General features: G+C 41.8%; 1 protein-coding gene across 23 annotated transcripts in view; it reads left to right on the forward strand.

Annotated features, from left to right (window-relative positions):
* Nucleotides 1–19,666, forward strand: part of LOC103459572 (pleckstrin homology domain-containing family A member 5) — a 182,558-nt gene that overhangs the window by 74,200 nt on the left and 88,692 nt on the right. For 15 of the 23 annotated variants that reach the window (XR_014085978.1, XR_014085979.1, XR_014085977.1 and 12 more), the window contains 5 exons: nucleotides 2,057–2,140; nucleotides 10,092–10,139; nucleotides 12,532–12,700; nucleotides 17,211–17,315; nucleotides 18,026–18,098. Coding sequence is in view for 16 of the 23 variants with exons in the window: in XM_081603665.1 (XP_081459791.1) it covers nucleotides 2,057–2,140; nucleotides 10,092–10,139; nucleotides 12,532–12,700; nucleotides 17,211–17,315; nucleotides 18,026–18,098 (479 nt within the window). In the remaining 7 variants the exon portion in view is untranslated. Of the gene's footprint in view, nucleotides 1–1,624; nucleotides 1,860–2,056; nucleotides 2,141–10,091; nucleotides 10,140–12,531; nucleotides 12,701–17,210; nucleotides 17,316–18,025; nucleotides 18,099–19,666 lie in introns of those variants that run through there. The other 8 variants (XM_008401236.3, XM_008401235.3, XM_008401228.3 and 5 more) reach the window with 5 other exon arrangements.

The following is a 19,666-nucleotide window of genomic DNA, read 5'->3' on the forward strand; positions in this document are numbered from 1 at the left end:
AAGAAATTGCATGTCTCTGTCTCTTGTTTCATCTCTCATTTTTAGCTGAATTTGTACAGCAGGTCCTGAGGAGGAGCAGGCCTTTAAGGGACTTTTTTAAAGTACGAAATTAAAGTGAATACCAATAAGCAACTCATTTGTAGAATAAAAATTAAATTACAGATCAAATTAAATATGATTAAGACATTTTGCACTTTTTCTTTTCAATTTTCTAGGACTAGCAGAGAAGTCCCTGCTGACATCTATTTGCTAAATGACACAAAACTTAGCAAAAATTCCTTTTAGATCTTTCTTTTGGAACATTCTTTGAATTCAGAAGTTTACATTCATCTTGGTCAGCATCAGCGATGACTGTCTTTTAAACTGTATGACTTGGATCAAAGCTTTCAGGTTTCCTTCCACACGTTTCTCACAGTTGTTTCCTTCTAGCAGAACAGAACTGAATCATGTCAGGTCTACCTGCAACTTCTCCACAGGATTCAAATCAGAGTTTTTTGATGGTCACACCAAAACATTGAGTTTGTTGTTCTTGAGCCACTTTGTCACCAGTCTGGTTTTACTCTTTGGGTTATTGTGCATTTGGAAGAGTAATCTGTGCCCAAGTTTTTACATCCTGGCTGATGTCTTTAGATGTTGCTTCAATATTTCCACATAATGTTCTTTTGTCATGAAGCCATCTGTTTTATAAATGTACCAGCTCCTCCTGCAGCCAAACAGACCCACAACATGATGCTGCCACCGTCATACCTTAAGTTAGGAGGGTACAACCGTCACAGTTTTTCCTCCAAATGTAATAATTGTTGTTGAGGTCAAACAGTTCCATTTTAATTCTGTCAGACCAGAAGACGTCTCAATAAATGAAGGTCTTTGTCCGTGTGGACATTTGCAAACTGCAATCTGGCTTTTTCTTTTGGAGTAATGGCTTCTTCCTTGTTGAGGGGCCTTTCAGTCCATGTGGACACAGGACATGTTCCACTGTGGATGAGGACACCTAAAATATATTTTCTGGTTAAATTCTAAATCCTTAATTTACTTAGCTATTTATAAACTTTCAGTTAAATACATTTTGACATCTGTGGTGAAGTTTTGGCTATCGACAAGAATAAGAACAATTCAAAAGTTAGAATACAGTATCCGGAGAGCAAAATTTCTATATTTTTGAAGTCCAACACAATAACATTAATAGATGTTTTCAAATTCCAAAATGTTCAAATAATATAAGCAGCAAGAACAAGTCAGATATTAAAACACATATATTTTTTAATTTCTTGAAGAAAGTATGTTATGAGTTCAGCGGAGAGAAATTTAAAAAACCATGAAGCAAGGACAACAATGTTCCCCGGTGATTAAAAATAAAAAATCACTATTGCAGACTAAGAGGCTCAGCATCATTCAGGCCAAACTTTCTGTTGTTTGTATCATTGCCTATGAGGTTTCCAGAGTTGATAACAAGCCTCCTGTGTTTGTGAAAAGAATGAGAGAGTCAGCCGTTTTCTCGTGATTCAGCATCTGACCAATAGAAGTAGAACCGAAAAACATGAAGAAAACAAAACATTGCTCCCACACCAGTGACAGTCAAAACAGAGACAAGCCAAGAACAGGACTGAAACAGACCAGACGAAAGAGAAGGGAAAGGAAAGGAGGACAGGAAGTTTTTCATATTGGCGGACAGAGCTGGAGGATGTTGTGATGTTGTCCTCACTAACCTGGTCAGGCTGCTGTGGACTGCTCAGATGCAGGTTTCTTCAGACTGGAACATTTAAATATTCAGGGTTTTTCGAAGCTGTGGATGCGGGATATCTACTTTAAAATTGTAACAGGAACATAATGCTTAAATTCAGAGTCACACATGGCTCCAGGTGTGTATGTGTGTGCTTGTTGATGATAAGGTTTGCAGTAATACTATGCTTTACGATGTCAGTAGGAAGCTAAGCTACTTTTATGTTGCAGAACTGGTTCTGATTTCAGTTTTAAGTACCAGTTCTGTAGAAAGATTTAAACTGTTTTGTTGACATGTTCTAACATTCAAATGTTGTATTTCTCTGTTTTCTTCCAGCCACAATGAAAGAAAAGTGACCTGCAAGCACCCAGTGTCAGGCATCCCATCACAAGACAACTGCATCTTTGTTGTAAATGAACAGTAAGTCTCTCTGCACCATGACACACCCAGATAGTGTTGTGTGCCCCTCTGCTGTGGACTGAAATGTCCAATACAAACTAATGAACTGATTTATTTTGTGTATCACTGTTGGATCTGTGGAGTGAAGCTGTGCAGCAAAAATGCACTGTGTACCTGGCTCAAACCATGCTTAACTCTGTTCCAGTTACTGGTATTCTTAGTCACAGAAGTTTCTGTAAAGATGGGCATTTTTTTGTTAATTTAATTTTTAATTAATTCAAATGCTTTTGACTTTAAGCCTATATGAGTTTGTAAGATTTACTTTTAGTTCTTATCACAGCATCACCTGTTATGTTCTGCCAAAAACTGGCCAAAAGTAGCTAATACAAGTTAGCATAATGTGAGCTTTGAAAACTTTAGAGAAAGCATAGTAGGTTGGTCTGAGCGAGTAAAAGAGAAATCAGACCAACCACACAGTGTTGAGAATAAATAATTTTGTGTTTTCCTTCTATCTCTGTTAGCTAGTAGCTAAGCTAAAGCTAGAGGAAAGGACATGTTAGGAAATGCAAATGAGAGCTATAGTTAGAGGAAAGGACACACTAGGGAAAGCCCTCTATGGGGCATAACTTAGCTAGAGGCTAACAAAAGAGATCACAACCCATTCTTGGGGGCCATTTTGACTTGCTACCTCTTAAAGGTGGCATGTGAAATAGACCAGCTGTATTTTGGTATTAATAAATGGAATTCGTGAATTCAACTCACTGACTCTTCTATAACGTCATACATCAAGAACTCAGCATGGAGTACGGATAATTCTCCAAACAGTATCCAAAACAAGACAGATTGATTGTTTAAAAAGCGATATTTTAAGACAATCACGCTGGAATGAAAGTCTGAAAAAGAATAAATTCTGAATGAAAATACGGAGCTACTCCAGCATTCTGCCAACCCCAAATGCCACAATTCTCCTATATCCAAGACATTTTTGGAGGTGCAAATATAATTATTTCCATAAGTTTTGTCTTCATTTAATTGAAGTACAATGTCTACCATCCATTGATTAACAGGCTAAGTACCTTAAACTATAAACCTTAGACATTTAATTTTAGTGAAAAGAGGTGTACAACTGAACATCATCTGCATAGCGGTGATAAGAGGTGACTTTAGAGATTGACAGAATGTGCCAAAAGAGGAGGAAATTCATTAAAAACTCCAGAGTCCCCAAAAGAACATTGGTTATGTTCTCCGCAATGCCTTATGAGTGCTAGTTATCACTCATAAGGTATTGATGCACCAATTGCGGTTTTCTAACCGATCGCCAATTACAATCTTTAAAAATTCTGACATTCTGATTCCGATTTTGGCTGAAACCAATTTTTTTTGTCTGAAATGTTGCTAAATATAGCAAAAAACTCTCTGAGTTGGCAACAGTGGTGTGACTATTGCTAACTGCAAATGTGCAGATGTGACCCAGTGGGCCGGTCTGTCAGTCAAACCTCTCCACAGCAGAGCAGAAGAGGACAGTGGGTGATTTTTAGCCCTTTACTGAGGAAGACAAGATCAGCTTCACATCTAAGTATCAGCCGATCACCGTTCTCACAAAATGAAGAAAATTAGCACAGATAAGTCGGCAGGCTGATAAATCTATGCACCCCTACGAAACAATCCTCAACTGCGCTACTCTTACACTTTACTTGTGTCGCATAAAAAAATTCCAAGTTATTGCTCTAGCTAAACATTAAGTAATATCTTTGATTTTGATGGTCTTTTGGTCTGTCTGATTGTAACTTTTTAAGTTGTTTGCTGCATCTATGCTTAATTTCATCATCAGTAAAATGGCTCACTGCTGAATGGGTATTCTTTCAGTTCTCCTCACACAGCTTCACAGAAAATCTACACTATATTGAGAAAAGTATTTAGTCACCCATCCAAATGATCAGAATCAGGTGTTCCAATCACTTCAATGGCCACAGTTATAAAATTAAGCACCTTGGCATTCAGACTGTTTTACAGACATTTATGAAACAACGGATCGTTCTCAGGAGCTCAGTGAATTCCACCATGGAACTGTGATAGGATGCCACCTGTCGTGAAATTTCCTCCCTTCTAAATATTCCACAGTCATCTGTCATCTGTATTATAAAAAGATGGAAGTGTTTGGGAACGACAGCAACTCAGCCACAAAGTGGTAGGCCACGTAAACGATGGAGCGGGGTCATCGGATGCTGAAGCGCATAGTGTGAAGAGGTCGCCAGCTTTCTGCAGTCGATCACTACAGGCCTCCAAACTTCATGTGGCCTTCAGATTGGCTCAAGAACAGTGTACAGAGAGCTTCATGGAATGGGTTTCCATGGTTACCAGCTGCATCCAAGCCATAAAGCAATCTGATGGATGAGTCTGGGTTTGGTGGTTGCCAGGAGAACAGTACATGTCTGACTGCATTGTGCCAAGTGTAAAGTTTGGAGGAGGGGGTTGGTTTTCCTTTAGTTCCAGTGAAAGGATCTTGGAATGCTTCATCATACCAAGACATTTTGGATAATTCCAGGATCCTAACTTTGTGGGAACAGTTGGAGCTGGGCTGAATATGAGTTGTGTACCAGAGCACAATCAAGGTCCATAAAGACATGGATGGAAGAGTCTGGTGTGAATGAACTTGACTGGCCTGCACAGAGTCCTGACCTCAACCCAATATAACACCTTTGGGATGAATTAGAGCAGAAACTGAGAGCCAGACCTTCTCGTTCAACATCAGTATGTGACCTCACAAATGCACTTCTGGAAGAATGGTCAAAAATCCCCATAAACACATTCCTAATGCTTGTGGACAGCCGTCCCAGAAGAGCAGAAGCTGTTCTAGCTACAGAGGGTGGACCAACATCATAATGAACCCTATGGATTAGGGATTAGGATGTTACTTAAACTCATATGTGAGTCGAGGCAGGTGAGCGAATATTTTTGACAATATAGTGTGTGTTCTGCCTCTCAAGGATAACCAGTAAACAATGAAAATTAACATTCAGGAAGATGATATTGTAAAAGAAATATACAATTAAATCCTACACAACCAACAAAATAGAACAAATCTGTGATTACACACCACACCTCTAAAAAACTGTTTTCATCTATAAGGCATGCAGCTCTGATTATCTTCACACATGACCAAAACATTACCAACACTTTTCATTTCGACTGCTAACAAGTTCACTGTGGGAACAGTTTTCTCACTCCATTTCTGACTCACTAATTCTTTTCACATACACACACCCAATTCAACTCCCATCCCAATTATCTCTTTGCTCTTACCTCTCCTTGTTGAAAACACCACGGTGCCTCTCTGTGGATGTCATGTGAATCAGTTGTGTTATTTATATTTTTAACCCAGTTAAGCAGAATGTAGGTGAAAAACTCATGATTAATGAAAAGTGTTTAATTGGTGTTTGCCTGCTAATGGGAATTTCAACTTGTTCCACCACACATCACATGTTTAAAGATGAAGGTTTGATGGGCTGTAATGTGTACTTTCCATGTGATTTGCAGGATTGGCAATTATCAAACCTGCATGATCTCAGGCCTTTGCCTTTGTGAAAAAGTTTATTTCAACACATAAGTCATAAGTAGCAAAAAAAAAAAACAAACAAGCCAGAATGTGTATGACTCTATCTTATGAGGGGTGGCTGCTCAGCGGAGCTCAAAAAGGGTTCATAGATGTTTTGTTTAGTGATGGTCACATATTACAGAGATTTTGTCCCAGGCCAAAATCAAAGGTATTTAAGATTTAGCCCAATCTGTTACTTCACTTAAATAACATAAAAACTCAGTAGCTTTAAACAGCATGAAATGACGCACTACCTGCAGTGTGTGTTATAGTTCAAAACAGAAATTTTGTCCCAGAAGGAATTTCTCTTAAGTCCTCTACATGCACTATGAGATATATATACTATGAGATTTTCTTCACACCATAGCTGTAATATTTCAGATAATCAAAAAATTCCTTCCAGACAAAGAAAGCCTGAATAAATATTAAAAGCAGTTTTCAAAGTCGATCTGGCCCCTATGTGAAATACCTATCCCTTGAATTGACCCAATATTGGGATTAACTTTCATAAAATCCAGACCTGATATTGCTGTCAGACCTGATGTATCAAGAAACTACTTAAATACAACTTGTCTGACAATCCAAAGTGATGATATAAGACCTCATATCATTCCCCAATCTAAAAAACTTTAAAACCAGATGAGAACACACCAGACATCTGTCAGTTTGGAAATACTTACAAACTAAGGCTTTGAGACTTCATAGAACCAAGGTCAGTAAACTAGAATTCAATTCTTTGTAACTGTGCTGTTTACCAAGTTGCTCTGTGCTGCGCTACATCCCTTCTCTTCACCCACAGCAGAGCCTGCCATGAATGAGAAGACTGATAAGCATGGCCACCGATGGCTGCGGATAAATGGTTTCCCTGTAATGTTGGTGTCATGATGTGTAGTTTTAAAGAGGGTCCAGTTGCAGAGAGACAGCAGCAAACCATTGTTGTTGCGCAACACCTCCCTCCCCTTCTCTCTCTCTCTACTTCCTCTTCTCAGAGGAGGGAGATGTGCAGCTGCTCTCCATCTAACGGGTAATTTGAGTTTTCTAAATCTGATGGGATTTTACCCTGTTCAGAACTGAGTAAACTCTGTTTAAGCGTCGAGAAAGACTAGCCTGGTTTCTAACGACCTCCATCCAGATGTCCCACCTTCTTCACCCTGTGAATTAGCCAGATTGAGCAGCCTGCAATACTAGTTTCACAGAGGTCACCTGTTAACGGTCGCTCTTTCTCTTTTTTACAACGTGCACTTGTTACTGAACCAGGTTGGTTTTAGTGACTCGGGCGAGTCCCAAGGGTGTTTTAGTTTTGGCTAAAAGCAACCTATAAAACATTTCTACTTTTTCCTCCCAGAATCAAACTTCATAGCTATTTTACAACCATCAAAGAACTTTAAGGTGACTCATTAATTGAATGTCCACAACATCTTTTAGATTTTCTTAAATGCTAATTATTTTATTAGTAAGGCAATTTTGCAAGGGTCAGTACAGCTTAATTCAGTAGCAGAAATAATCAAATAAGTAAAATCAATAATCTAGCCTATCTTTCCCTAATGCTGACACTGAGAAATAAAAAAGGGAAACTTTGAGAGAGACGGACAGAGTTTGGCATTTTGAACCCCAGAACTGGCCTGATGATGAAGAAGGTGTTGCAGCAGCAGGAGGTTCCCAGTACAGGAAGAGTACTGACTTAGAGCGGCAGGTCTCGGGCATCAGGGTGACTTCCTCATGCGCGTAGCGGTCCTCAGCTTCTTGTCTTGCAGCTCTGTAGCTCCCTTCTCCTCGTCTCACGATCTTCCTGGTCCCACGGAAGGAACACACCAGTTCTTCCTCTTTGTCTTTGTCTTTATCTTCATCTTTGCCTTGGTCTTGGTCTTTGGGGGTCTAAACCCAGCTGTTGAGAGAAGTGCGATTTGAAGCCACATGTTGCGGGGCTAACGGGTTGGTCCCCATGTGCAGAACAGTCTTCAGCTCTGTGGCCCCGGCTCTTCTTCAGCTGCAGAGTTCTTTGTCCATCTCCGTCTTGGCTCGAAGCTGCCTGAAGGATCCAACCAAAGATTCCTCTTTTGCACCCACCTTATAAAGGGTTTATCCACCTTTTGGTGCATTTACATTGGCTAGCTTTGTTGCTGTGCCTCTCATTGGCTGACTGCTTGGACAGATGATCTCATATCCGTCACCTTGGAGACCTTATGACCGGATCTCTGTTCTAATGTCCCCAAGTTGCTCAATAGTCCTCCTACGCCCGTTGCTTGCCCAACCTTTTCTTAGGAAAGTTGAAGTTTAGCAATAAGGCCTTGGTCACCTCCGATCTCCCATCAGTTCCTCTTTTCCCCTGACCTTTCACCTTTCACCTACCATCTACCTCCTACACATCAGTGACCTTTAATTACAGTTACAACATTTTACACCTTTTCAAGTTCAATGTCAAAGTCACATTTATAACCTTTTAGTTTCTCTGATTTAACATTCATTTATAATGTTATAATAACATTAGTTACCCTTATTATAATCATAATGTGAGTTATTACAGACATTTCTGAAAAGAAACCAATGATAATCCATTATTGTAATTATCTGATATCATGTTACAGTTTCTTGTTTCACCTTTAAGTACTTCCACAAGTGTAAGAGTAAGTGTAAATATTCTTATAATCAAACCAACATCAACCACTGGTTAAACCAATATTAATTTGGCATAATTATAAGTCATTATTTTAAGTATTTTACTCTGGGTTTTATCCAATCTCTCAAAATGTTCAGATTTTATTCTTTAAAAACCTTTAATGTTTTAAAATAAGGAATGGTCTGAATTATTTTTATACTGATGCAAGAAAGAAACTTCCTCTTTCTTCAGGAAACCAGCTTTTCCTGTTTCATGACTCTCTTTCTGCCTGACTTTGATTTTTTATGATTAAATAGAAAAAAGTAGAATTAAACAAAGTTTGCAGGACACAATAACAACACACACAACCAGATTCATTTTATTACCGTCTGACTCTACTGTTGGGTCTTGATGTCACCTGTGTAATTAATTTTAAGGTAATTTTATTTATTATTACTATTAAACTAAAATCTCCAGCATGGGGAAGTGGGATGAGCTCGACTTTTCTCGACACCATGGAGTTAAAAGTTGAATGAAAATGATAAACAAAAACTAATAAAAATCACAGGGAACAGCAGGGAACCAGAGCAGAGCAAAAACATAAATCCAATGGAAAAAGCCAGCAGGGTAAACCAGGGAAGAGACGGGATGTAACGGGACTAAATGGAATTTGATTGGATCAAATGGGAGGAGTCAGCAACGAGGAGCTGAAAATGAGCTAACCAGCACTTTAACAACTTAATGCTCATTATGGTCTGCCATGACTGTTGTTTTTCTTCCTTCTTGCGCGTACCAGGGTAAAGTAGTGATGTTTGTTGAGGTCAGATGAAAGCGGCCTGGTCGTACAGATACAGATCACATAAGAGCAAAGACATGGATTTGAGTCATTTCAGGCTGCAGTGTTAATGTAGCCTATGTCTATCTCTAATTTATTATATACATTGATAAATTTGTGTTCAGTTTTGTAGTGGATGTAATTTCTGTACCCAATCCAAAGAGGTTTGGAGGCCAGATATGAGCCTTTCATAAAACCGTTTTTTTCCCTTTTTTATATTGCCTTTGTCCTATTATTAACAGATCTTCCTTTCATTTGTACAACAGACAAGCCAGGCAACGTGATGGTCCAAGTTGGAGAAACAAAGACTCACAAGAATTATGCAGAAAAATAAAAGATTGGCTGCTGCAGAGTGTCTGGTTGATGGAAAGTTCAGGTCATGTCTGGGACTGCAAATAGATAATTACCATCACTTTAAATGAATAATGTGGACATTTTCAGGAAAACATTAAAATGGTAAATGGAAATGGACTGAACTTATATAGCGCTTTTCCAATCATTTTTGACCACTCAAAGCGATTTACACTAGAGTCGCATTCAGCCATTCGCACACACATTTATACACCGATACACAGATCGGTAGGCTATTTGGGGTTAAGTGCCTTGCCCATGGGCACATCAACATGTGGAAAATCTCAAGAGGACTACTTTATCCACACAGCCACAGTGACCTCGAAAACATTAAAACATCTCTGTTCATCCATTCATTTTCTTACACTCCTGTCCCCAGTGGGCTCAGGAGGTGTGCTGGAGCCCATGTCCAGCAAAGAAAGGGCGAGAGGCGGCCGGGGTCACCCTGGACAGGTTGCCAGTCCATCGCAGACCTCTGTTCAGGAGAATGACAATTTGTGCTTAAATATTTCATGTAACGTGTGTGTCTGTTTCCAGTAGTCACCAATTGATTCATATGATTTTGTTTATCTCTCCCTCCTTACCCTACATCCAGACTGAATATAGGAAAGTTTGTTCACCATTACACTGAAGGATTCATCAGGTAATTTTTTAGCTGACTGAAAGTGCTGCTGTAGCTCCAGCTTCTCTAGCAGCCTTGACGCTTTAACTCTTTCTCGCTGTCACCATTAATCTCCAACCTGCAGCAGGCAACATCTTTCATGCTAAGCACATTTAAAGGCCTTTGTCTTGGCTCACATATTTAGCCTATCAGAACACAAGCAGGAGCATTTGCAAAAATATTACTGGGAACACACATATAGATCAACGTTTAGTATTAAGAATGTTCCAGCATGTTTTTATTTTGATCTTTATAATAATGAAGAGTATATATATATAACGACATAACCAAGAGGTGGGCATAGTGTACAGGAACATCTGTGCAGAATATGGACTGGAAGCCCCGAGATCAAAGTGGGGAACAACCCGAAAAGTAGTGGAGAATGACCGAGCTAAGATCCTGTGGGACTTCCAGATCCAGACAGACAAGATGGTAATGGAGAACCAACCGGACAGTCCAGAAATGTGCAGTTCTAGGCAGAGCCAAGATACTGGAGGAGAATCTCAAGCTCCCAGGCCTCTGGTAGAGAGAGAGACAGAGAAAGAGAGACAGAGAAAGAGAGAGAGAGAGAGAGAGAGAGAGACCACCCATGAAGGGTGAGAAGGGAATTTATATATATATATATATATATATATATATATATATATATATATATATATATATATATATATATATACATATAATAGTCTCATTGAAATAATAAATAATGAGAAGAATAAACTGATTCATATTATTAATTTAAATCAGAAGTAAGCAAGTGAAGTAACATTTATCATACTAATGACTAATGAGATTGAAGCCACTGTTTGCTCTCATTGTTGATTCAATCTGCCTAAATTCCAACTTGTAGGCAAAGCTGTCACTTGGTTGTTTTAATCCCATTAGGCAACTTATATTATCATCTTCGAACATTGTCCCTCTACTCAATTAGGGCCAAAAAGCAATAGATTTTTCCTAGTTTGTCAGACCGTGTTGAAAAGTAATTGATTAAAAATAGAAGCATATGTCTAAGTCATCAATCACAGACTAATAGCTGGATTCAGGCACCATCTCCGTCCTCCATTCTGGATTTCTGCTTTCTTTACCTCTATTTATAGCTTATCCCTCTGGCACACACATACATCTTTGTTCATGTTTGTTCATGCCAGACGTTCTTGTCTTTCACTTTGCTCTGCTTACTTTTAAATGGTCCCAGCAGTGAGAATTTCATTAAGAGAATGAAGCAGGGCTCTTTGTGATGAGATGAAGGTGCAGGGTAATTGGTTTACAACAGTCCTGGGTTATTTTGCAGGCAAATGAAGACTTAAAGATTGGCAGCAATCCTGTCAGCTTGGTAGTGTGACCAGTCACTACACAGCACAAACACCAGTCAGCCACAGCTTTATGACCTCTAAAAGATCAGAAAGCTGATCTTGATTATTTTGTTTCTGTGTCACCTGATGGTAACCAGGTTATATTAAGTAGCAAATAAATACTTTATCTATTATGCTAAAGGGTGGGAAGCAAAAAAGCAACAAACAAACCAAAGTATTTAGATCTTTATCAGTAAGAAGCTGCCCTAAATGGTTAAAGAATGGGAAATCATAAAATGAATGACAGAGTCCTGGCCAACCACATCTTACCCAAGTATCTAATGTGGGGAGACTGGTTCATGTTGTCCAGTCCCATTAAAGAATCAGTCTAGCTAGAACTTCTAAGACAAAACAGAAAAAGATGATCCATGTTGTGATAGAAATGTGTCAGTAACAGTCTGCTTTGGGTTGTTGTGTATGAGGCCGAGTGTCCACAATACTCATCAAGGCCCAACACTGACCCCCTCTCCCCTTTTTTATTGTGTGCTAGATCAATAAAGTATTATTATTATTATTATTATTATTATTATTATTATTATTATTTATTGATTTTTGCATCAAAGGCTAGAGATGCTCAATTGCTAGCAGGACTATGATTTGGCTTTATCCCAGTCTTTAGTCTAATCTGTTTAAATAATAAAATTAGGGTATATATGGACATACTGGTTTTTTTGTATATTCAATCTGACATGGTTCCAAAGATTCGAGATGGATCCCTGTTTTATAAGCAAATAAAAAAAAAACATGTTTAGATCTGTAAGCTCAATCCGAATCTTGGCGAACAACTTTCTTTGTTAAAAAGACGTGGCGTTTACATATTTTCAAGCTTGAATTGAACTCAAGGATAACTGTGATCTTAAGCAACTATAATAATTATTTATTTTTCTATGCTTGCTTTCCTCACATAACATTTTACAAATGATAACTTTATCAGCCAAAATAATTGTCAGTGTGTATGATATATTTTAAACATTTTTTCAGAACATGTTCAAATGCACTTTCTGTCTTGTGCCTCTTTTCAGACCAGCTCCAAAGGCTTCAGCAGAGCAGGAAAGCAGCACTGATAAGAAAGAGCGTCCCATGAGCATCATGAGTGAGGCCTCTAACTATACTGGCGGCTCAGATTACAGCACCTTCCCTGGCAGCCCAGCTACCACTGTCACTACTGTCACCACCACCTCATCTACCAGGGTATTGCCTTTCACACAATATTTACTCTGCAGTATTTGCAGCACTTAGAAGAAGTTAACTGTGCATTTCTAACCTAATCTTGGTTTAAATAAACTGATATAGTCCCTGGATTTTCTTCGAATGTCAATGTCATCAATTTCTGTAATCGACGTGAACAATACCGAATTGTTCATGTCAATAGAAGAGAGAGGGTAACTGGGTTGTCTCTGAGTTTGTCTCTTATCTGTTGCTAAGAGTTAGTTGCTGTTAAGACTAAAACAATAGAATCGAAACTGAACAGATCCTCATTACATGGTGATGTGTTAAATAAAACGGGATTCACAATTTCCTTTCATCTAAGTTTAGTCACATCTGCCCCTGTCACCTGCATTACTAAGCTGACATACAGGAAAGATGTAGAATATCTTTCCTTTGAAGTGACACATGTATCTGTCTCTGTTGGTGCTTTTTATCAGCTATGAAAGCTACTTTGGGTTGTGACTTTACTTCAAACACTTCATGGATTTGCTGGTGTTACAGCTCAATATATTTCATTCATAAGAGCAACATTACATCACATTAAATTCATTGTAATTTTAATTTGATGTAAGCTCATTGATTAAAAAAGGTTAATATATTCTGCTTCTTATGGACACTTAATGATGGCATGAAATGAGGAAGCAAAGTTGGTAGAGAACCTTCCCTGACCTTCCTCTGTGAATAGTGAAAACATGTTTTCACTTGGGTTCTCCTTGGGCTGCCACCTTATCGTGGTGGAGGGGTTTGAGTGTCCCAATGATCCTCGGAGCTATGCTGTCTGGGGCTTTATGCCCCTGGTAGGGTCACCCAAGGCAGACAGGTCCTAGGTGAGGAACCAGACAAAGTGCAGCCTGAAGACCTCTTATGATAGACACAAACTTTGGACTTCGTTTTCCCTCGCCCGGACGCGGGTCACTGGGGCCCCACTCTGGAGCCAGGCCTGGAGGTGGGACACGATGGCGAGCGCCTGGTGGCCGGGCTTTTACCCACAGAGCCCGGCCGGGCTCAGCCCGAAGAGGAGACGTGGGTCCCCTTTCCGATGGGCTCACCACCTGTCCGAGGGGCCAAAGGGGTCGGGTGCATTGTGCTATGGGCGGCAGCCAAGGGAGGGGACCCTGGCAGTCTGATCCTCGGCTGCAGAAGCTCTTGGGACGTGGAACGTCACCTCTCTGGTGGGGAAGGAACCGGAGCTAGTGCGCGAGGCTGAGAGATTCCGGCTAGAAATAGTCGGCTTCACCTCGACGCATGGCTCTGGTTCTGGAACCAGTCTCCTTGAGAGGGGCTGGACGTACTTCCACTCTGGAGTTGCCCACGGTGAGAGGCGCCGGGCTGGAGTGGGCATACTTGTTGCCCCCCATTTGGGCGCCTGTACGTTGGGGTTCACCCCGGTGAATGAGAGGGTAGCCTCCCTCCGCCTACGGGTGGGGGGACGGGTTCTGACTGTTGTTTGTGCTTACAGGCCAAATGGCAGTTCAGATTACCCACCCTTCTTGGAGTCCTTAGAGGGGGTACTGGAGAGTGCCCCTCCTGGGGACTCCCTTGTTCTACTGGGGGACTTCAACACTCACGTGGGCAATGACAGTGAGACCTGGAGAGGCGTGGTTGTGAGGAACGGCCCCCCTGATCTGAACCCAAGTGGTGTTCTGTTGTTGGACTTCTGTGTTCGTCACGAATTGTCCATCACGAACACCATGTTCAGGCATAAGGGCGTCCATATGTGCACTTGGCACCAGGACACCCTAGGCTGCAGTTCGATGATTGACTTTGTCATCGGATTTGCGGAAGTATGTCTTGGACACTCAGGTGAAGAGAGGTGCGGAGATGTCCACTGACCACTACCTGGTGGTGAGTTGGCTCTGGTGGTGGGGGAGGAAGCCGGTCAGACCTGGCAGGCCCAAACGTGTACTGAGAGTCTGCTGGGAACGTCTGGCGGAGTCCCCTGTGAGACGGAGCTTCAACTCTAATCTCCGGCAGAACTTCGAACACGTTCCGGGGGAGGTGGGGGACATTGAGTCTGAGTGGACCATGTTCCGTACCTCCATTGCCGAGGCGGCTTATCGGAGCTGCGGCCGCAAGGTTGTTGATGCCTGTCGCGGCGGCAACCCTCGAACCCATTGGTGGACACCTTCGGTGAGGGATGCTGTCAAGCTGAAGAAGGAGTCCTATCAGGCCTTTTTGGCCTGTGGGACTCCAGAAGCAGCTGATGGGAAGCATGCGGCTCGGGTTGTCGCTGAGGCAAAAACTCGGGCGTGGGAGGAGTTTGGAGAGGCCATGGAGACAGACTTCCGTACGGCTTCGAGGTGATTCTGGTCCACCATCCGGCGACTCAGGAGGGGGAAGCAGTGCAGCACCAACACTGTTTATAGTGGGGATGGTGCGCTGCTGACCTCAACTCGGGACGTTGTGGGCCGGTGGGCGGAATACTTCGAAGACCTCCTCAATCCCACAAACATGCCTTCTGTTGAGGAAGCTGAGCATGGGGAGGTCACCGAGGTGGTTAAAAAGCTCCTCGGTGGCAGGGCCCCGGGGGTGGATGAGATCCGCCCGGAGTTCCTTAAGGCTCTGGATGTTGCAGGGTTGTGTTGGCTTACACGACTATGCAATATCGCATGGACATCGGGGGCAGTTCCACTGGATTGGCAGACTGGGGTGGTGGTCCCCCTGTTTAAAAAGGGGGACCAGAGGGTGTGCTCCAATTACAGAGGGGTCACAATCTTAAGCCTCTCTGGTAAGGTCTATTCAGGGGTCCTGGAGAGGAGGGTCCATCGGATAGTCGAACCTCGGATTCAGGAAGAGCAGTGTGGTTTTCGTTCTGGTCGTGGAACACTGGACCAGCTCTACACCCTCAGCAGGGTCCTGGAGGGTTCTGGGAGTTTGCCCAACCAGTCTACATGTCTTTTGTGGACTTGGAGAAGGCGTTCGACCGTGTCCCTCGGGAGGCCCTGTGGGGGGTACTCCGGGAGTGTGGGGTACCGGGCCCTTTGATACGGGCTGTCAGGTTCCTGTATGACCGGTGTCAGAGTCTGGTCCGCATTGCCAGCAGTAAGTCGGGCTCCTTTCCGGTGAGAGTTGGACTCCGCCAAGGCTGCCCTTTGTCACCGATTTTCTTCATTACCTTTATGGACAGAATTTCTAGGCTCAGCCGAGGTGTTGAGGGGATCCATTTTGGGGGCCTTAGGATCGCATCTCTGCTTTTTGCGGATGATGTGGTCCTGTTGGCTTCATTGGAACATGATCTGCAGCTCTCACTGGAGCGGTTCGCAGCCGAGTGTGAAGAGGCCGGGATGAGGCTCAGTGCCTCCAAATCCGAGGCCATGGTCTTGAGCCGGAAAAGGGTAGAGTGCCTTCTCCGGGTCAGGGAGGTCGTCCTGCCTCAAGTGGAGGAGTTTAAGTATCTGGGGATCTTGTTCACGAATGAGGGAAGAAGAGAGCAGGAGATCGACAGGCGGATTGGGGCAGCGTCTACAGTGAAGCGGGCGCTGTACTGGTCCGTCATGGTGAAGAGAGAGCTGAGCCAAAAAGCGAAGCTCTTGATTTACCGGTCGATCTACGTTCTCACCCTCATCTATGGTCATGAGCTTTGGGTCATGACCGAAAGAACGAGATCACGGGTACAAGCTGCCGAAATGGGTTTCCTCCGCAGGGTGGCTGGGCTCTCCCTTAGAGATAGGGTGAGAAGCTCGGTCATCCGAGAGGGACTCAGAATAGAGCCGCTGCTCCTCCACATCCAGAGGAGCCAGTTGAGGCTCGGGCATCTGGTCAGGATGCCTCCTGGACGCCTCCCTGGTGAGGTGTTCCGGGCACGTCCCACCGGGAGGAGGCCTCGGGGAAGACCCAGGACACGCTGGAGGGATTACGTCTCTCGGCTGGCCTGGGAACGCCTTGGGATTCCCCCGGAGGAGCTGGAAGAAGTGGCTGGGGAGAGGGAAGTCTGGGCCTCCCTACTGAAGCTGCTGCCCCCGCGACCCGACCCCGGATAAGCGGAAGAAAATGGATGGATGGATGGATGGATAAATTCATTGTAACTTTAATTTGATGTAAGCTCACTGATTAAAAAAGGTTAATATATTCTGCTTCTTATGGACACTAAATGATGGCATGAAATGAGGAAGCAAAGGTGGTAGAGAACCTTCCCTCACCTTCCTCTGTGAATAGTGAAAACATGTTCTTTTTTTAAACTATAATATGAATATGAATTTACAGAAGTAGATCTTTTTCAAGCTGCAGGAAATTATGAGATTTTTAACTTAAAAAAATGAGGAAGTGAAATCTTTCTCTTTGTGTCCACTTTCTATTATGATGTGACTTATTCTGGGAGAGTCTAAGTCTGATATATTATTAAGGATCTTAAGGAGTTTGCACTCAAGCCTGATCCTATTTGTGAGCACCGTCAACTACAGAAATATTCATCTCAGTTTCAGTCAATTTTGGCCTTTAGTCTGTAAGAACCTGTATGTATTAATTATTCAGTTTCATTTTTGTGCTTTGGAAGCCTTCTAGGTCATCCAAAAAAGTACACAATTTCGGCAAGAGATCCAACTCCATCAAGCGGAACCTTAATGCCCCTGTGGTCAAGAAAAACTGGCTTTATAAACAGGTACTGGTTTTTCAACATAAACAGTGTAAAATGTAACATACAACATAAACATGTAATGCCTTTCACATGTAGTTGAAAAGAAAGAATGAGGAAAATTTGGTTCAGTTCTGTATATAAAGAGTTCATACTGAACATACTGAATCCTGAGTTCTGTTGTTAAACTATAGACTCTGCATTGGTTCATCGTCTTGCTACCTTTCCACCCTGTCACTGTAAGATATTTCCAGCTCACTGTTTGAGCAGCTTACTCCCTTAAGGACAGCCTTACAGAACACAATTCAACTTGCTCCAACTATATGTGCAGTCATTAGCTCTGCCTCCACTTCAGGGCTTGCTATACTGTCCCTAATTTTTTTCTGAGATGGCACTCAATTCACTTCAAAGCATCCCCAACCTACCTCCACCAACAGGTAAAATACCATGTTGAAATGTCAGGAGGATTTGCCCAGAGGCCGTATCAATATGAATGGCAGAGTGTGACTCTTGGTAAATACCTGTTGCTGTAGTGGTGACAGGTAGTGGTGGCACAGAGCAGAGGATCTGGTCCTCAGCTCCATGCAAACAAAATAAAGGAGGATAAGAGGAAAACTGCTAAGTAAAACCTGTCAGAATGGACAGAGTGAAGAGAGATAAATGGTGTGTGTTTGTGGGTGTTGGAGTAATTTCTAAACTTTGACTGTCTGACCTTGTACAACCTTTGACCCCTTTAGGACAGCACAGGCATGAAGCTGTGGAAGAAGAGGTGGTTTGTGCTGTCTGACATGTGCCTCTTCTACTACCGTGGTGAGAACACACAGACACACACACACACACACGCGTGCGCGCACGCACACACACACACACACAAATGCACACACAGTATGTCTTTCTGTCTTCACAGCTTCGGATTGATTTCCCTTCATTTCTGTAGCCTAACCCTATGTATAACCTACATTTTTATTCACACCATAACAAAAATAGCACTTCCTCTTACGGGGCCTTAAAGAGCAGTCAGTCCTCACAACATTGTTGGACAAATAGGCCTTATACTTTGTCAAATACAAAGTCAGACACAGACACACACACACACGCACAGCATGCTGGAAGAGGCTACTGTGTCATGCAGAGACGCCTTAAAGTGTGTTCACATTTTGTCATGTTACAACCACACACTGTGTTTTAATGGTTTTTACACAGAGTCCAGCTGTATAATACCATCTGGATCTAAATTCAGCTGGGTAACACTTTATTTGAAGGGGGTGGATAAGACTGTCATGACACTGTCATAAACATGACGTAACTCCTGTCATGAACAGGAATAATCCTTCATGAATATTTGACTGTTGTCATAAAGCTTCATTCAGTAAATTATGACACTTTTAATACAAAATTGACATTATCCAAAATGTCTTTGTTATGACAACTTGACATTAACCAAGAAATCATTACTGATATAAATTTGTTCTAAAAGTATTACTGATTGCACTTTAACAATTAGGTAACTTTATGTTATTACACAGTAATGATTTCTTGGTTAATGTCAAGTTGTCATAACAAAGACATTTTGAATAATGTAAACTTTGTATTAAAAGTGTCATAATTTACTGAATGAAGCTTTATGACAAGTCATACATATTCCTAAAGGCTTATTCATGTTCATGACAATGTCATGACATTCACCCCCCTTCAAATAAAGTGTTACCTTCAGCGGTTCTGGTTCTGGTCTCAGAGGTTTGTTGAAGAACATTAGAGACCAAGGGACCCAGCAGACGTTGTGGAAAAGTTTAAAACAGGGTTACGTTCTTCACTAAGACTCCGTCTCATGGAGAAGATCTCCAGTAGTGATACATGGTGGTAGCAGAAGCATAGAAATACACACCATACCTTGCAAATTATTTGCAAAGAATTGCTGAAAACCATGTTATTTTCCATCCTGCTTACTATTATGCACTATTTCATGCTGCCGCATACAATACTAATAAGATGCAAAATGTGTTAATGATTTTTAACAAATTCTAAGCTTTGCCACATCTACAGTCCAATGGTTGGATTTAATGCCACAATGTAACAAGATGATAACAAAATGGGACATTTTATCATTAGAATAAAAATAGTATTTTTATTACTAAACTAAGTTCATTCTAACAAGGACTATTACAGTTTAAGGAATCGTTCCCATGCTGCAGGGCCACATTAATTGAAGAACCTTCTCTTCACAAAGTCTATCTGTCCATCCTTCATTTCTACTAAACACTTCAAAGGAGATTTTCCATCTTTCTCAAGTCTGATGCAATCAGCTGCATTTTGATGACAAACACAAGGACGGTTTGGATGTTTATTGGTTTTGAAAGCTAGAGAAGCGAGAGGTGAGA

Source organism: Poecilia reticulata, chromosome 23 (genome assembly GCF_904066995.2).
Source record: "Poecilia reticulata chromosome 23, P_reticulata-male-v2, whole genome shotgun sequence".
Classification (NCBI taxonomy): Eukaryota; Metazoa; Chordata; class Actinopteri; order Cyprinodontiformes; family Poeciliidae; genus Poecilia; species Poecilia reticulata.